This window comes from Quercus suber, unplaced genomic scaffold (assembly GCF_002906115.3).
Source record: "Quercus suber isolate HL8 unplaced genomic scaffold, Cork oak 2.0 scaffold_1023, whole genome shotgun sequence".
NCBI lineage: Eukaryota > Viridiplantae > Streptophyta > Magnoliopsida > Fagales > Fagaceae > Quercus > Quercus suber.
The window spans coordinates 73,322-90,632 of NW_027070434.1; the positions used below are offsets into that span (position 1 = coordinate 73,322).

At 34.7% G+C, this 17,311-nt stretch overlaps 1 protein-coding gene across 17 annotated transcripts; it reads right to left on the reverse strand.

Annotated features, from left to right (window-relative positions):
- Positions 1–6,109: 6,109 nt before the first annotated feature.
- Positions 6,110–16,692, reverse strand: LOC112020000 (putative disease resistance protein RGA3). 17 transcript variants are annotated; one of them, XM_065768921.1, is made up of 13 exons: positions 12,765–16,690; positions 12,482–12,634; positions 12,229–12,324; positions 10,687–11,107; positions 10,331–10,458; positions 8,631–8,855; positions 7,960–8,045; positions 7,761–7,835; positions 7,562–7,658; positions 7,379–7,462; positions 6,714–6,884; positions 6,535–6,629; positions 6,113–6,401 (listed from the first exon to the last, which is right to left on the reverse strand). In XM_065768921.1, the coding sequence occupies exon 1, from the start codon at positions 16,540–16,542 to the stop codon at positions 12,799–12,801; it is 3,744 nt and encodes a 1,247-aa protein (XP_065624993.1). In that variant the 5' UTR covers positions 16,543–16,690; the 3' UTR covers positions 6,113–6,401; positions 6,535–6,629; positions 6,714–6,884; positions 7,379–7,462; positions 7,562–7,658; positions 7,761–7,835; positions 7,960–8,045; positions 8,631–8,855; positions 10,331–10,458; positions 10,687–11,107; positions 12,229–12,324; positions 12,482–12,634; positions 12,765–12,798. The 17 variants fall into 17 exon arrangements, 16 of the variants coding, with proteins under 16 accessions (XP_065624996.1, XP_065624997.1, XP_065624999.1 ...); XM_065768918.1 differs by adding an exon at positions 9,866–9,966 and having other exon boundaries at positions 7,379–7,658; XM_065768924.1 differs by having other exon boundaries at positions 6,110–6,401; positions 6,535–6,575; positions 7,379–7,658.
- Positions 16,693–17,311: the final 619 nt, after the last annotated feature.

Genomic DNA, 17,311 nt, shown 5'->3' on the forward strand with positions numbered 1-17,311 from the left:
TTGAGATAGATTAAGAAGAGAATCAAACACAAAGGCACAATCTCTCATGTGTGAGTGTGTGTGTTTGATTCAAAATAAATATAAAAAGATAATTGTTCTACATTGCTTTAGAGAGTGTGTTTTGGTATGCTTTTGTGTTAGACTCATTCCCTCTCCTTTGCTTGTATGTGTGATTGTTTCTATAAAAAAAATGACAAAAAATCAAAATGATAGAATGATATTATACTGGGTAAACAAATATAATTGTCAACAAAAAAATTGTGGAACGTTTATGAACAAAGAAGGAAAATTTTTTTGATTTTGCATCTCCTTTTTTTTCCCTAATATCAATATTTATGTCAAAAAGAAAAAAGAAAAAAAAGGAAGTTTATATGATGGGCCAAAACATTAGTATATTTTACTTATCCTGCCAATTCTTGCACCAAAGAGAAGATGGACACATTTTCTGGGAGTGCAACAAAGCCCGTGAGACTTGGACTCTTGCTGCGCTACCCATTGACACTCAGGCCGTACACTACAGGGAATTTGTGGACCTCATCTGGCATCTTATCTTCATCCAACACGTTGGCAAGGAACTGCTTGAGTTAGTAGTCACCATTGCATGGTGTATGTGGTATTCAAGAAACAAAGCCCGCCATGGGACCACACGACAATCCAGCCAAGAGATAATTTTTAAAGCCCGTTGCATGCTTGAGAGCTACCAGCTTGCTCACCTCGGGAAACCACATCATAAGGAGCCTGCAGATACAAGATGGATTCCGCCAGACTTTCCGTGGTACAAGATCAATACTGATGCTGCTGTCTTCTCCGCCTCCAAATCTGTGGGTATTGGTGTNGGGCCTTTTTATATGTAAACATTAATTAAATAAAATTATATAATACTAATTAAATTAAGATTAATTTGATGTAAATGTAGAAATTGATGAATAATACTAGCTCAACTAAGGTTAATTTCAAATAGAAGATTGAATATTATAGTTGAATAAAAAGGAACTTACTTTAATTTGGATGTATGACTATGCATAGTTAAGTACAGTTGTAATTTTAATTTTAATTTTATATATTCTTTTTAAGAGAAAGAGATAGATAGATATTATTTGGTGTGTGGCTTAGTAGGAAATTAGTCATCATTGGTGATTTATCACATTTGCAGCATTTTATTTGAAACATCTTAGGGTTTCGATTGGGTTAAATTTTTATTGGTCTCCTATTTTTAAAGCCATGTTAGAAATGAAAAAGAAAAAGACTAAAAATACTACAAAATATTCACAATAAATGTGATTATGACTATAATTGATGAATTTCAACAACTTAATATATTTGTGTTTGAATTACTTTTTTATGTGATTGGTGAAATGTCAGTTAAATCTATAATAAAATTTATGGTATTTTTAGCATCGCTCTTAAAAAAGAGTACCAATTATTTAAAAAATATTATATTTTTATAAAATTTTGGGCTTTTTACTAAGGGAGATGGGGCCTTTTTTTAGTAGGAAAATTTTTTATTTGTTGTGGGGCCTTAGGCCTAGGCCTTGAGCCGGCACTGCACGGCACCTACATGCATAGACAACATCATACAAGACACTCATCACAGCTTGCAAGCCTTTCGAAAGACACAGGTCCTGCATGTCAAGCGACTTGGAAATAAGCCAGCACACACTTTAGCACGTCATGCCAAAGGAATTGATGATTTTGTTACTTGGATTGAGGAAACTCCGCCATGTATTGAACCTTTTGTTCTTCGGGATGCTTTATCCGTTGCGTAATAAAACACAAGTATTTCTTATAAAAAAAAAAAAACATTACCCAAGTTTATTTAAGGAAAAAAAAATCCTAATTTTCAAAGAATATTCTATTATGATACCATATTGATAATTGATAATTTTAAGTTGATAGAGATCATACAATTTATTTATTTAGTTGTTTTTTTTTTTTAGAGAAATTTATTTAGTTGGTTGAATAATCATTGTTTATATCAAATAATAAAACTTTTTCTAAAGACTTTTTTAATAGTCATCAATTTTGAATTTTTTTAATGAAGACGAAGAATTCTTTCCAATAATATGGCTATTCTACTTTCTGAGCATTAGAGCATTCTTATCAAACCTTTCAAATGCTAAAAATCTTATTTTTTTTTAGCATTTTTAACCCAAAAGCTTGCTCCATCAAATGTTTTAAATGGTATAATTTTTGCAATTAATGAACAGTGCAATCTCATATTTGAGACTACACTGTTCACCAATTGTAAACCATATATTATTTTTATATTCGGTCCAGCCCACTAAGGAGAAATAGAGGGGAGAGAGGAGAAATAAAAAATTATTGAAAAATAATAAAGAAACATTATTTAAATGAAATGGTAAAAAAAAAAAAAAAATAGAAGTTTTGATATTAGTGGGATTGTAAAGTGGTGTGTTATATGTTCTAAAATTGGATTTTGAGATTCTAAATACTATATTTTTTGACATGTTTGATAAGGATGCTCTTGCCTCTTAGTATTGGTGGTGCTAAAAAACTGTATTGCTATTTTTAGCACCACCAAATCAAATTTATGGCTACATTGGTGGAGCCAAAACCAAATAATTTGGCTCCATAGTTGCAATGCACAACCAAAAGCAGTTGTGCACGGTAGCTCATAGGTAAAAAAAAAGGTATTATTAATTTGTGTGTTCACACTATTTTATATTAAATATATTACTTTATTCAGTGTTCACACTACTTTATAGTGAATATATTATTTTATTATAGTGAATATATTATTTTATTATGTTGAAAAGTAAAATAAAACCACTGATGCAAATATGGCTTCAATCATTATTATTATTATTTTCTTAAAACACAAATACAGTACCTAGATGGTTATTACATTTGGTATTTCAATTAAATTAAAAAACATTGTTGCATTGACCAACAGTATAAGCTTTTCATAAAAAAGAAAAGAAAAAAAAAAGACCAACAGTATAAGAATAGTGTTTTTTTTTCCCAATAATAATTAAATTTAAAACTCAAATTAAAAAAAAAATTTAAATTCAAAACAACCCATTTGAATTCAATTAAGAAACCTAATAAATTACGCAAAAACTACTATAATTAAGGTTTACCTTTTTTAAAAAGAATTTTTTATAAGGAAGTGGGGTCAGAGACTTTTCAAGACTACCGTACTCCCTATCAATAAAACTTCCCGAAAATCTAATTAACGAATAGTGTGATAAATAAAATTTGTACTCACAAATGGTTTCCCATAAGCATTCAATCCTTGGCTGTTTAGCTTCCTTAAAAATGGCTTCCTTGAAAGGAAAGCCAATGTTTAAATATTCTAAAATTAAGGTTTGTAAGAGCATTTATAGCAGTGAAGCTATAATGCTATAATACTAAAATTTAGTTTCAAAATCACAAAAAAGAGCTTACAGCAGTGGAGCCATACTTATAAATTATAGATGAATTGCTACAGTGTACATCTATAAATAGATGTGCATTGTAGCACACAGCTAAAAAAAAATTATTTTTTTATTATCTTCTCTCTCTTCTCCCGTTAATAAAACATTTCCTTCTCTCTCTCTCTGTCTCTCCGGCTTCTCCTTTCTTCTTTCTTCCTCAAATTTTTTTTTTTTTCCCTCTGGTATGCTCAGGCCAAAATCCAGTCGGTGGAGCTTGAAGAGCTCATCGCCGGCTTCTCCTTTCTTCTTTCTTCCCCTGCCCAGCGCGGAAAACGCCGACCCAAGCCCCCCACCCAGCGCCGGCCCAAGCCCCTGCCCAGCGCCGACCCAACGCCAACCCAAGCCTCTACCCAGCGCCGACCCAACGCCGCCCCAAGCCTCTACCCAGCGCTGACAATGCCGACCCAAGCCCCTGCCCAACGCCAGCCCAAGCCCCTTCCCAGCACCGACCCAACGCCGACCCAAGCCCCTGCCCAGCGCCGGCCCAAGCCCCTACCCACGCCGTCGATCCACCGGCTATGGAAGTGGAATGATGTTTGATTTTTTTTTTCTTTGGGTTTGATGGCTGTAGTGGTGGGATGATGTTTGATTTTTTTTTTTTCCTTCTGTGGGTTTGATGGCTGTGGTGGTGGAATGATGTTTGATTTTTTTTTTCTTCTGTGAGTTTGATGGCTGTGGTGGTGGCGATGGTGGTTGTTGCGGCTATGGTTTGGTGGTACGGTGTTTGATTTTTTTTTTTTTTTTCTGTGGGCTTGGTGGCTGTGGTGGTGGATTGGTGACTATGATGGTTGTTTGGTTTTTTATTTTGTTTGTGGGTTTAGTTGTGTCTGTGTTGGTGGTGGTGGTGGTGGTGGTTGTGGCTGATTGTAGAGGTGGCCGGTTGTGGTCGGTGTTGGGAAGTTTATTGGGTTGTAGGATATATTATTTTATTGTAAGGTATATTATTTTATTGTGATGTTTATATTATTTTATTGCGTTGATAGTTAAAATAAATCCACTGCTGCAGCAAGTGTGTAGTTATAATAGATAAAGTAACTTTTGGTGGAGCTAAAAAGCTAAATTTTTAGCTCGACTGCTGTGAATGCTCTAACAACCTTTTTTGTGTGTTGATTTTATGGAGGTAAAAGCAAAGCTGTGTTATTTTGTTACATAGCAGTTATTTTCTCGTTCTTTAAGAGTTCCTTCTTTTACATACGACATCAATAAGGATCCATTGGTCTCACTGTGCATGGATCCAAATTGACATGGAATCATCCTTTTTTCCCTTCAATTCACTGCTCCTCATTCTTTTCCCTTGGCTAGTCACCCTTCTTTTAGTGAGCTTGGTTCGCATCGTGGAGAGAGACTTGGAATTGAACTTGATACTTGTCTTAGTCACAAGCTTTGATTAAGCCTCAGTTTTAACTAGTTAATGATCCAAATTGACATGGAATCATCCTTTTTTCCCTTCAATTCACTGCTCCTCATTCTTTTCCCTTGGCTAGTCACCCTTCTTTTAGTGAGCTTGGTTCGCATCGTGGAGAGAGACTTGGAATTGAACTTGATACTTGTCTTAGTCACAAGCTTTGATTAAGCCTCAGTTTTAACTAGTTAATGATCCAAATTGACATGGAATCATCCTTTTTTCCCTTCAATTCACTGCTCCTCATTCTTTTCCCTTGGCTAGTCACCCTTCTTTTAGTGAGCTTGGTTCGCATCGTGGAGAGAGACTTGGAATTGAACTTGATACTTGTCTTAGTCACAAGCTTTGATTAAGCCTCAGTTTTAACTAGTTAATGATCCAAATTGACATGGAATCATCCTTTTTTCCCTTCAATTCACTGCTCCTCATTCTTTTCCCTTGGCTAGTCACCCTTCTTTTAGTGAGCTTGGTTCGCATCGTGGAGAGAGACTTGGAATTGAACTTGATACTTGTCTTAGTCACAAGCTTTGATTAAGCCTCAGTTTTAACTAGTTAATGATCCAAATTGACATGGAATCATCCTTTTTTCCCTTCAATTCACTGCTCCTCATTCTTTTCCCTTGGCTAGTCACCCTTCTTTTAGTGAGCTTGGTTCGCATCGTGGAGAGAGACTTGGAATTGAACTTGATACTTGTCTTAGTCACAAGCTTTGATTAAGCCTCAGTTTTAACTAGTTAATGGCNTTTTTGAAAGATTTTTTTTTTTTTGAGAAACCTAAAAGACGAGAAAAGAGGGAATACCTGGCTCTAGGACAAAGAGACTATGGACGTGAGGAAACTCCTAGACGAGGCTCTAGACGATGAATGTCAAAGAAGGAAAATCTCAAAAGTGTGAAGGGCAGTGGAGGTATTCCACTATTTATAGATAGCTGACCTGGGCATATGAAGCGACACAATCAATTAGATGATGACACGTGGTCTCGAAAAAATGAATCGACGAGGCTGGCCACCACTGAAATTATGACACGTGGCACATCTAATTATGTAAAGAAGCTCGTCCATCCAAAGAATTATTTTAGTATATTTTCTTGGACGACCCATGGACAAGGGGGCAACTAATGGTGTAAAGAAAATGCTCAAGTCTAATCTCGTCCATAGGGGCCGTTCATCTCAAAATGCAAAGAAGGGGATGAGGGGCTCTCATGCTCATCCCTCTTATACTCGTTCCCCCCCCCCCCCCCCCCCCCCCCCCTAAAAGATGAATGAATATGAAGTCATCAGAATCTATCAACATAGTGAATCTTCAAACTATTACACGTCATTGTTATTCATAATTGAGTTAATTATTAGGAATTTAAAGTCATATTTGTTAGTAATACAATTAATGTTTAAACCAAATGTTACTAATTGAATAACAACAAATATAAGTCAAGCTACAGAGATATATGTCCATTACCTTATCTACTAACTGTAGATAATTATCCTCCGAACCTCAGTATGAACTGGGGCACCCTAACAAGTTGGCCTCTTAGTGAAGACAACAAGGCTGATGAGAAGAGAAGACTGCAATAGAAGACACATGGGAAATCCATTAATTGATTCTAGTAGTATTAAATGCTCTAGTAGAGATATGTAGAAGAGATTATCAATGAAATGAAATCAATATGTATAAAATGGATAATCTTCATACATATACCTCAGTGTACAGTAAAGTGTTGAAGTCATTGGAACAAAGGGCTTTATGAGGCCACGATAACAACATAAGATTAGGTGGATGAACTGTTAGGAATTCTGTTTAGTAGAAAAGATTTGTGGTTTAGCATATAGATAGGAGGAAGTAACTGTGATGTAAAAGCTAGAAAACCTTTGCCTCACCTGACATATTTTTGGTTGTCAACAACTTATGCCAACTTCAATCCTTAAAGAGAAATGCAGCTAAAGGAGGAAAATTCATGGGCCAATCCCATCATCTCCACCTTGTGGGAGCTAGGAGATCATCCCAGGACACCTTTGGCATCTAGGGGGTCGCAGACTGACCAAAGAACCCTGTTCAATTAGCGAAAGCATTAGCTGTCCCTTCTAAGGTTGTTTAGTGAGGGCCGGAGAAGGTAAATCATTCATTCTTCAAACCAGCATTCTTAAGAACAATTATTGATTTTTAGGTATAAAAATAAACAATATACAAAAGAAAGAAAACTCAGAAACAGTAATATGGCTTATCAAAACCCTTAACTTGATCTGAGGTAAAAAAATGCATCAAAATCGAACATCAAGTTGCTCTTCTTTATTGGGCTCTTTATCTTCTGGCTCAGGTCTAAAGACATCATAGTTTATCATTAATTATTTCTAAAGCTTGAACATTCAAATCAAGATATATACGATGATAATCTGTATCTAAGAAGGCTAATCCATCAAGTAAGTGTGATTTATAAATGTGTTGAAGTCACCAATATGTCCAATTTATTATCACAAAAATTTTAGGGATAAAAATAAACAAAAAAAGAAGAAGAAAGGAAACTCAAAATAGTTATATGGCTTACCAAAATCCATAACTTGATCTCAGAAGAAAATGCATCAAAACAAGTGGTTCTTCTTTATTTAGCTCTTCAATTTCTTCCAGAAGTCTAAAGACCGAATTTCATTGTTTGTGTCGTTGAATACTAAAGTTTGAACATTCAAATTGAGATGATAATCAGTATGTAAAGCTAATCACAGATGTGTACCCCATTATCTAGAAAACTACTGAAGTCACTGCTACAGAGACTTTAAATTAGGAAACCATAACATAAGATTTGAAAAGTGGATGAATTGTCAAGATTCCTGTATATTCAGGAAAGAAAAGAGTTATTTTTTATTTTACATATATAGGAGATGGAAGCAACCATGGTGTAAAGTGTAAATGCTGGAAAAGCCTAGGCTTACTTGATGCATTGTGAATGGTGATATGTACAGCCAATCAACACTTGTAGATACATTCAAGTTATGGTTCCAGTTGATCTACACCCAGAAAATTTCAAGTAAAAAAAATTGAAAAAGAAAGAAAACTCAAGAAAATAAAATTAGTGTAGCTCAATAATAACTGCAATCTTGAAGTAATCCAATGATAAGTAATACATCTTACCTGACATTATAATTTGATCTCAAAAGAAAAAAGATGTTAACCTCTCGTTCAATTTGATTCGAATCCCAAGTTGTACTTACAGTGTACTGTACAGTAAATTGGACTTGAAGTTCATTAACAAATCTAAGCAAAATACAATAAATAATTTGTTACCAATGATTTCTCAAGCTCAAAACTAACTTATATGAATTCAGAACATTAACAAACTTTGGTGAAGCTTGAAATTTGAATAACTAAAGAGCCCTAATTAGTCCAAAATTGATAAGTCAAAACTTGACAATGAAGACAATGTAATAGTAACAAAAGAGCCATAATCAATACATTGTTGGTAGACCAGAATAAACACACGCACACAAATAATCGCAAGAATTTTCAAACAAAATACTTTTTTTTTTTTTTTTTTTTTTTTGTAGGGAGTAAAATTTGAAGATGTAAGTATGCTATGCAACAAAATATGTTACACTAATATGAGCACACGACTGACACGAGTTTGAAACAAAAATTCTAAGGATATTATTAAAATGAAAAAGGTGCATAAGCTAGTCTATTTTTAAGTGAAAAATTTGAGCTTAGAATAGGAATCAAGAGTTTATCTAGATATTGGGAACATGGGTAACCTTGAACTATCTGTGCTGAAGTAAATGATCTCTAGTAAAGAAATGAAAGATTACCAGCATCTGTTATTTTCCCTGTTGGTAGATATCTTAGCTTCTAGCAACCATTCAGTGGCAGCTCATCAAATAAATGAAAGGTTCTCCAGCTATAGCGGAAAGTCATCCACTCTTTGATTTCAAAATATGTTAATTTTGCTTGTTTAAGTAGATGAGGCAGCAACTTGCGCTTAGGCCACACTCACTTAATGTTTGATTTGTGTGCAGCCTCATATGTCAGACATCCTTTAAACAAAAAAAATAAAAATAAAAATAAAAAACGATAATCCATCATGAAGAATTCCATATAACATGCACAAGGTCATCCAAACTCCCTATTGCTGTCAATTAGCCACTGACACATTAACAAAGAATTTAATAAAGGACAACAAATTTGATAAATAGTCTACAAAATTGAAAATGGAAAAAGGAAAGAGTGATAACAAAATTTGTTGGAAGAGAGGCAATAGATGAGTAGAAAAGAACTCACAAATTAAGTGAGAAAAAGAAATAGCCTTGGAATCAATTTAAAAGTCTGCCTTTTATGATTCTTGGACTATGACCAATCTTTTTATCTCCTTCCATCTCCTTTTCAAACTGAACAGTTGAAATATCCAACTTTGACTGCACTCTTTGCATGTCTTTACTCAAAGGTAGCGACCGAACAAACCAAATTGGATTGGGTAGACCGAAATGAACCAAAATGCATCAAAGTGGACCAAATAGACTGAAGTGACCGAATAGACTGAAGCGGACGAGAATATACCACTTTGGACCGAAGTGGAACAAATAGACCGAATTGGACCGAAGTGAACTGAATGAACGATATTGGACTGAAGATAACCGAATAGACCAAAGTGTATCAAAGCAAATGAATTGGACCGAACAAACTGAAATGGACCGAATTTGACCAAAGTAGACCAAATTCTGAACAGTAATTAGTAAGCATAACTTAAAAAAATTATAATAATAAAGTTATGTAAAACCATAATCTGAGATAAGTAATGTATTCCAATGTGATAAAAGTGGTTTGTTGTTAAAGTAACATCAATTAGATTTGTTATCATATTAATATTTTTAACTAAATTATTATGAATGCATCTGTGATTCTGTGTCTGTTGAAAGTTTTATTCAAGTTCAATTCGGTGCCATGTAGAGAAAGTTGGTACAAATATATATATATATATATATATATATATCAGGAAAACCACTTGAATGTATAATTTATACAAAAAGGAAAAGAAAGAGGAAAAAACCTTTTGTTAGCTTTATTATCTCTATCTCTTGATGTAGATGAAAATGACATATGATTCTCTAAGTAAGAGCAAAATTAGACCCTTCAACGTGATCTTGAATACTGCATTAGTATACAAATATGAATACAATGGTGGAATGAGATTTTTTTTTTGCAGGCGAGTATAAACTAAATATAAATAAATGGTGTATTCTATTATAAGTTACATTTAGGTTCAAGATATGTAAAGTCATGGTAGTAAAAAGTGATGGCCATATCATAATTGATAAGTTTTAATTAGTTTATAAAATGAGAAAAGGTTATTGCATACATTAATATTTATACACATTTTTTTTAAGAAAGTATGGAAAGAAAATGATAACATGGTTGTTGATGTAACTCAACGTAAACATCTTTTAGATAAATATAGATTTGTTTGATTTAAAGGAGAGTATCAGAGCAGGGGATTAAGTTCGACAAAACTTACAACCCATATTGCTTTTACAATATATATGTGAACTTCAAACAGCTTCCCCTTTTATCCACTCAGTAGTCGAACCATTTACCGTCAACTCAAGCACATCTTTCCTTGGGGCAATTATGGATGGACAGCTCCTGCAATTTGGTCAGGTGACAGAAATGTCATCAATTTAGGCATATAAGCAAGATTCTTGCATCCAATAAGTACCATATGTTCAAGAGAGGAAAGGCTGCCCAACCAATCTGGCAAAATTTTACATTCCAAGTCAACAACTAGTATATGAAATAAAGAAATCATGAAGGACAGGCCTTGTTAAAAGGGAGACATCAGAGAAGAAGAAGATGAGATTTGAAGGAACTCACCAATTGTATGAACTCCAATCACATCGTCATCAAGTTAACACCCATCTGGACTGTGCGCAATAAGAAATATCCAGTATTTCTTTTAAAGTGAGAGCATCACATGGCAATAACTTCACTTGAACTCTCTGACAAACCTTTCACTTGGTTAGCACCAACAGCATGTCATTTAGATGGAATTATACCTTTTCTTTTGCTGCCAGATAATAGCATTCTTGTATCCCAAAATTCTGCTCCTGAGCAGATAAAAAAGCTAACCCACCACTCTGGCATAGCTTAAATATCCTCAAAATATGATGCCTCCAACTGTGTACGTGTTTAGGTGTCAAATTTCGGCTGATTGAAAACAAGTGCTTAGATCACTACAAGAAGAATAGGCCCCAAACTTGGATTGTATCAATATGCTTGCCAATGGACAAGAATCCTGCATCAAATCAGAAGCCACCATTGGCTCTCATATCAAAAGAAATGCTATGTATCACCAGCGGATAAAATTTTTTGAAATACTGTCTAAGGATGGAATGAAAATGAATTAGATGCAACAAAACCAAGACTTACAAAACCACCTTTCAAATTTTACAAACCACAAATAAAGAAAAAGAAGAAGAGAATCATTCCTACAATTTCTTCCTTGACTAGTTCTAGCTAGAAATATCATTTGTTTTGTTCTCCAAGTTAGTATTGCTGATTCATAAACGTCTATTATTCACCATGGAAATGACATATTAGTCACTAGCAAGATCACCCATTTTCTTGACAATTTTTTCTTTCTTTTAAAAATTTTGTTGCCAGTGGGTAATGTTCTGAATCTTGATTTTGAAGATTCCATATTGTCTATGTTGTTGTTAAACTATCAAGCATGATGAAGGGGTTCAAGGTGTAACAACAACAACAAAGTCCTAGTCCCAAATTGTTTGGGGTTGGCTAAGGATCCTCAACAAGATTAGGGTCAGCCACATATATTCTTTTTCTGCATTTTGTTATGTCGAAAATCGTAGCCTCTATTTTATCCTTAATTGAAATGTCCTTTTTAACTTCTATTAATAGTCCTCCCATTATTTATTTTTTCTTCCTTCTTTTTGTTCACTTCTTAGCAATGAGCTGTTCAAGAGAAATATAATGCTAAAACTGTCAACTTCAACTCTAAAGCTAGACCATTAGAGATTTTTTTTTTTTGGGGGGAATAGTACTATTAGAGAATTATGCAATTATCAAATCAAATGTCAGAGAGAACAGAGGAAACAAACGTGAATGTTGGTTGAAACAGAACTCTAATGTTAATCATGTACAAGTGATTTAATATCTTTTTTCATGATAAAAAGCATACGTACTCTTTTTAAATTGTTAAATTTAAGTCTTAGAAACAAATAATTACTACGTAGTTGGATAATATCCATCAAATAACCCTAGAGGCACATTATTCAGTTAAATTTGTGAATTACACTCGGGAAGCGAGTATACGACGAGAAATAAATAGCAGATTCTTTGGAATTAGGTTGTCAAAAAATATAGAAAAAGAGAAATTTATAAAAGAGATGGACTTACCATAATGTTCCTGTATTAATGGAAAATGGGCAATCTTTTCTTTGACAGGAGAGAAGTTTGGTGTGTCGTCAAATGAAGCTCTTGAAAAATGAATAACTAAAAGACGAAGAAGAAAGTATTAGGGGAAACTGAACAGAGGAATAAATAAATCAGATAATTTAAGGAATATGAACGATCTGTGATAATTTTGAGGTCGGTTAATTCAATATATGAGAAAAGCTCAGATCTGTCCTAGACCAATCTGCACAGCTACCTGTAGATATATTCATAATCGATTCTGATATTTGGAATGTAGGAAATGTTGGACCACTCTGCGCTGCTCCCCTTTGCACATCTTTCCTTTAATTTGGGGCAATTAAATTGCCATTTCTAGTTCTGCAGATCCAGGCAACCCATTTTGGAAAAACTGAAGAAAGAAAGGAAGAAATTGGAGGTTATTACAAGAAAAAAAAAAAAAAAATTTCGTGGGTCGATTTAAATTGAAGTAGCAGAGAACAGAAGAGCAGAGGATTTGAGGTATGAGTGAGTACACTTACCGCTCATTTTCTCCAATGATAATTTGTACGATCTTCAAATAGCTTCCTCAAGATAATCGTCGATCCAGATACTTGGAATATGGCCAATTTTGGACCACTCTGCACCACTCCCCTTTGCACATCTTTCCTTTAATTTGGAGCAATAATAAATCTCTAATTTGGTGATGCGTCCCATGGCTTGCGCTGTAGGCAAATACATCAGGTTGTTGCAGTTGCAAAGGTACAAGTATTGAAGAGAAGAAATGTTGCCCAACCACTCCGGCAAAGCTTCCATTCCGTCAAATTCAGATATGTCCAGTCTTGTAAGGGCGGTGAAGCATTGAATTTCGTCTGGGAGAGAGTTGAGTTTAGCCCACCCATACAATTGTAGAATTTGGAGGGACTCGTACGAGTGTTGGAAGGCAGTGGAATCCATGAGACTGGGGAAAGCATCCAGCTCCTCACAAAACGGACCAATCTCCAAATACTTTAACTGTATAAAGCACATCTTTGGCAGACAAGTCAACTTTCCACAATTTCTAATTTTTATATTGGTAGGATAATGCAATTCTGGAGTTGATACCAAATTAGGACAATCGCTGATTTCTAATTGGGTAAGATATTGCGAATTTTGTAGCTCCGGAATACATATCAAATTGGGACATCGCTTTATAATCAATTCTTGAAGAAACGCACAAGATTGTCTCCCTGTGGATAGAATTTCAACACCACACTCTGATATCTCCAAGCGTCGAAGTCTCCAATCTTCTTGTTCTGATTTACTTGGAAAGGAGTCAAAGGACTTTAGATTAGGACAACGCTCCACTTTCAACTCCTGACAGGTATTGAGTTCCGGGAAATAACTCAATTTCTCACATCCATATATATGGAGCGAATTGAGATTGTAGTGTCTGTCCTGTGAACCCTCATGTGACGAAATGGACTCCAAATCATCACAATTCCATATCTCCATATGCATCGAACTTTGCAAAATCTTCTCTGGTATAGAAGCAAGTTTTGAAATATTAGAAACACATAGGTACCTGATACTGTCAAGCTTGCTACTAATCTGTTCGAATGCCGTGTTGCAGATTCTGCGTATATCTAATTTCTCAAGGGATCGAATATGAAATGCAGCACTTGTGAGTTGACTAAAATGACATGGAGCACTTGTGAGTTGGCTACACTCTCGAATGATCAACTCCTTAAGGCAAGGAAACACCTCTCCTGTTGTCCTTGCTGGCTCCGTTGCATCCTTCCATTCCACTAGATTGGGCATGCTCTGCAAACAAAGTTTTTTCAACGATGGGAACAAAGCATTTCTGCAACTGCCATTATTATAGTTGCCGTAAAACTCAGTACCTATGCATGTTAGGTTCTCCATTTCTATTATTTCAAGATCCCTAAGAGAGGATAGAAGCCCCAGCGTGGGAAGAACCTCACATTTGTTGCAGGCCTTTAATTTGATCTCGATCAAATTGTCAAATAGCGAAAAACCACGCCTAGCATTTTGACTTGTCAACATCCATGGTGGGAATTTCTTTCCTTGATAGTATTGGATTGTTAAGCTCTTCAAATATCGATGAGGTTGGAGACCTTCCAACACCTCTTCATCATTATTGTGGTTGCTTTCACTTTTCTCGCTCCAATAATATCCCAACTTGTATATTTTGGCCTTTTCTACTAAATTTGCACTTCTGGCTTCTCCTTTATCTCTCACATGCTCTACGCAATAGATGTGTAATTCTCCTTTAATTTGGTTTAAGCATCCCAATTCTTCAATCCTATGACCTGCGTCTTGACCCACAATGAAAAATGGCAATGTTTGTAGACACGTCAATTTCCCTATTTCTTTAGGTGTTCTCTTGATATAAATATGTCTCAGGTTAATCAATTTCTTCAGGTCTTTTGGAAACTCTTTAAGATAATCGCAAAATTTAATTATTAAAGTTTGCAAATTGTAAAGCTTGGTGATGGACTTTGGCAATGCTTCGATGGAGGTACTTGAGAGGTGGAGAAGCCTCAAATGTATTAATTGACCAATTGAACTTGGCAATTCTTTTTTAGTATACCCATATAATTTCAGAACACGTAAGCATTTAAAATCTAATAACTTAATGCCAAGTGCAACATCTTCTGAAATAAATGTGCGCAATTTTTTGACTCCTCCTTTTGAAAATGGAATTCTTGGTACAATTTTTCCATCAAATTGGATGAATAAATGTCTTACATGGTTGATATCATTCCCCAAATCCTCCTTCAAAAGTAAGGTCTCAAATTTTGAAATTGAGAGTGCAAGATCATATACCAAATCATGCATCTTACAACTAATAATATTACCATGCTCATCCTGTTTCACATCTTGGAAAAAGGAATTCGACAACAAGATATCAAAATACATGTTACCAATATCCTCCATCACTAAATGACTTCCTTGAGATGGTTGAAGGAACCCTTCAGCCATCCAAAGTTGAATTAATTCTTCTTTTTTAATGTCATAATCTTTAGGAAAGCACGAACAATATGAAAAACATTGTTTAAGAGATGGTGATGGAAGATTATCAAAGCTGAATTTTAATATTGGTAACATTTCATTGCTATCATGTAGTGAATTCCAAACTTCATTATTTTCAATTGCCAACCATTTACTTTTCTCCTTTTTACGCGACATTGTCCCTCCTAAAACTGTTGCTACTAATGGAATCCCTCCACATTTTTTAGCAATTTTCCTTCCAATGGCCTCCAAATCTGGATTTAATGGAATTGTAGATACTCTATTCTTGATTATGGACCAACATTCTTCTTCTTGTAGTTTATTCAAGTGATAACGAGGAAGTGTCTCTATGATTCTTGCCACGTTGTCACTACGAGTTGTAACAATAATGCAATTTCCCAAATTTGAATTAATTGCAAGCAAACAACTCATTAAAGTGTCCCATATCACAGGATCTTCATTCCATACATCATCAAGTATGAGAAGATATCTTTTACCTTTCAAATGTATTTTAAGGCATTCAAGTATTTCATTCTTATTTTTTAATGTACTTGAATTATGGGTGAGGGACTCAAGAATCCCTCTCAAAATCCTAATATAATCAAAATTATCCGAGACACATACCCATATTTTTTCATCAAAATGTCCTCGTACTAGCCCATTATTATTATACACTAATTTTGCTAAAGTTGTTTTTCCCAAACCTGCCATTCCAACTATAGGAATGACTGAGGGTTGTTGATTGGTTGCCTTAATCAACAAGTTCACTATACTTGAAACAAGATTTCCCCTTCCTACAACTCCTGAATGATCAAGAAATGAGTTTGTCACTTGGTGACTTGAGATAATCTCAGGATTATCATTTACTGATCCGACTCTAGTAAGTCCAAAACCATTTGCTGTATCATTAATCCTTTTTAGTGAATCCCCAATAACCTTAACTTTGTTTGCCATCTTGATACGGAATGCAATGGGATTTGAAAATGAAAAGAAAAAGCGTACCTTTCTCTTCATTTGGTTTCGGATCTCTACCTTTCGCCGGAGAATCTCGTAAGCAAACTCGTCCAGCACGTCATCAGCATCATAAGCAACATCTTTAAGCCTCTGTAGCCAGCGCCTCACGGACCGGTCACTCTCTTGCCTTCTCTCTGCATCAGCCAACACATCTTGAATCATCTCCAATGAGTCAAGAAGCCGTGTCAGATCCTCCTTGAAACCCCAAGCAAGGCTGACCTGCTCAGTAGCAACTGAAATCAGCTTGCCTAGTATTTCGTCAGCAAAAACAGTCAGGATAGTCTCAGCCATCTTTGGTTTGGTGTTTTGAATTCTGATAAGTCAGAAGTAGCTGAAAGTATTTGGAAACAATTGAAGAATGTGATGTTAGGGACTAATATAACAAATATATATGTTGAGATAACCCAAACATCAACTTGCACACATGACGCGTCTTTTACGTACGATACATAGGATGCCTATTGGTTTCCAAATTATTTGTTTGCTCTGCTTTTTTACTTTTGGGAGACTACCATCATAGAGTGGATATAGTGGATTAATTATGTGCTTTTTCTAAGCCAATGAAGTTAAAGATGATTATCAAATCAATTAAAGAGAAGCTAAAAGAAATAAAGAGAAATGTTAACCAATGCTCTAAGGACATTGGTTTAAAAACTATTTTTAACAACATTTTAGAGTAAACTACGTATTTGGTTCCTATCTTTTATATCATATTTCAATTTAATCCCTAACCTTTAAATTGTATCACTTTGGTTCTTAACTTTTCGGTGTCGTGTCAATTTAGTCTCTGCCATTATCTCTTGGATGGAAAAGTTTGATATGTCAAACGGCCTAAATAATATTTAAAAAAAAAAAAAATTTTGCCGCATCATTTGCCTCCTATCAAATATTTATAAAAAAATAAAAAATAAAAAAAATAAAAAATAAAAAAAACCCAAATCAAATCTTTGATTATTTTGTTTGATAGAAGTTATAGAACCACACAAAAAAAAAAAATAAATAAATAAATAACTCAATAAGTGAGGGCTAAAAGAATCTGAGGTTACCTTAAGAGTTTTCA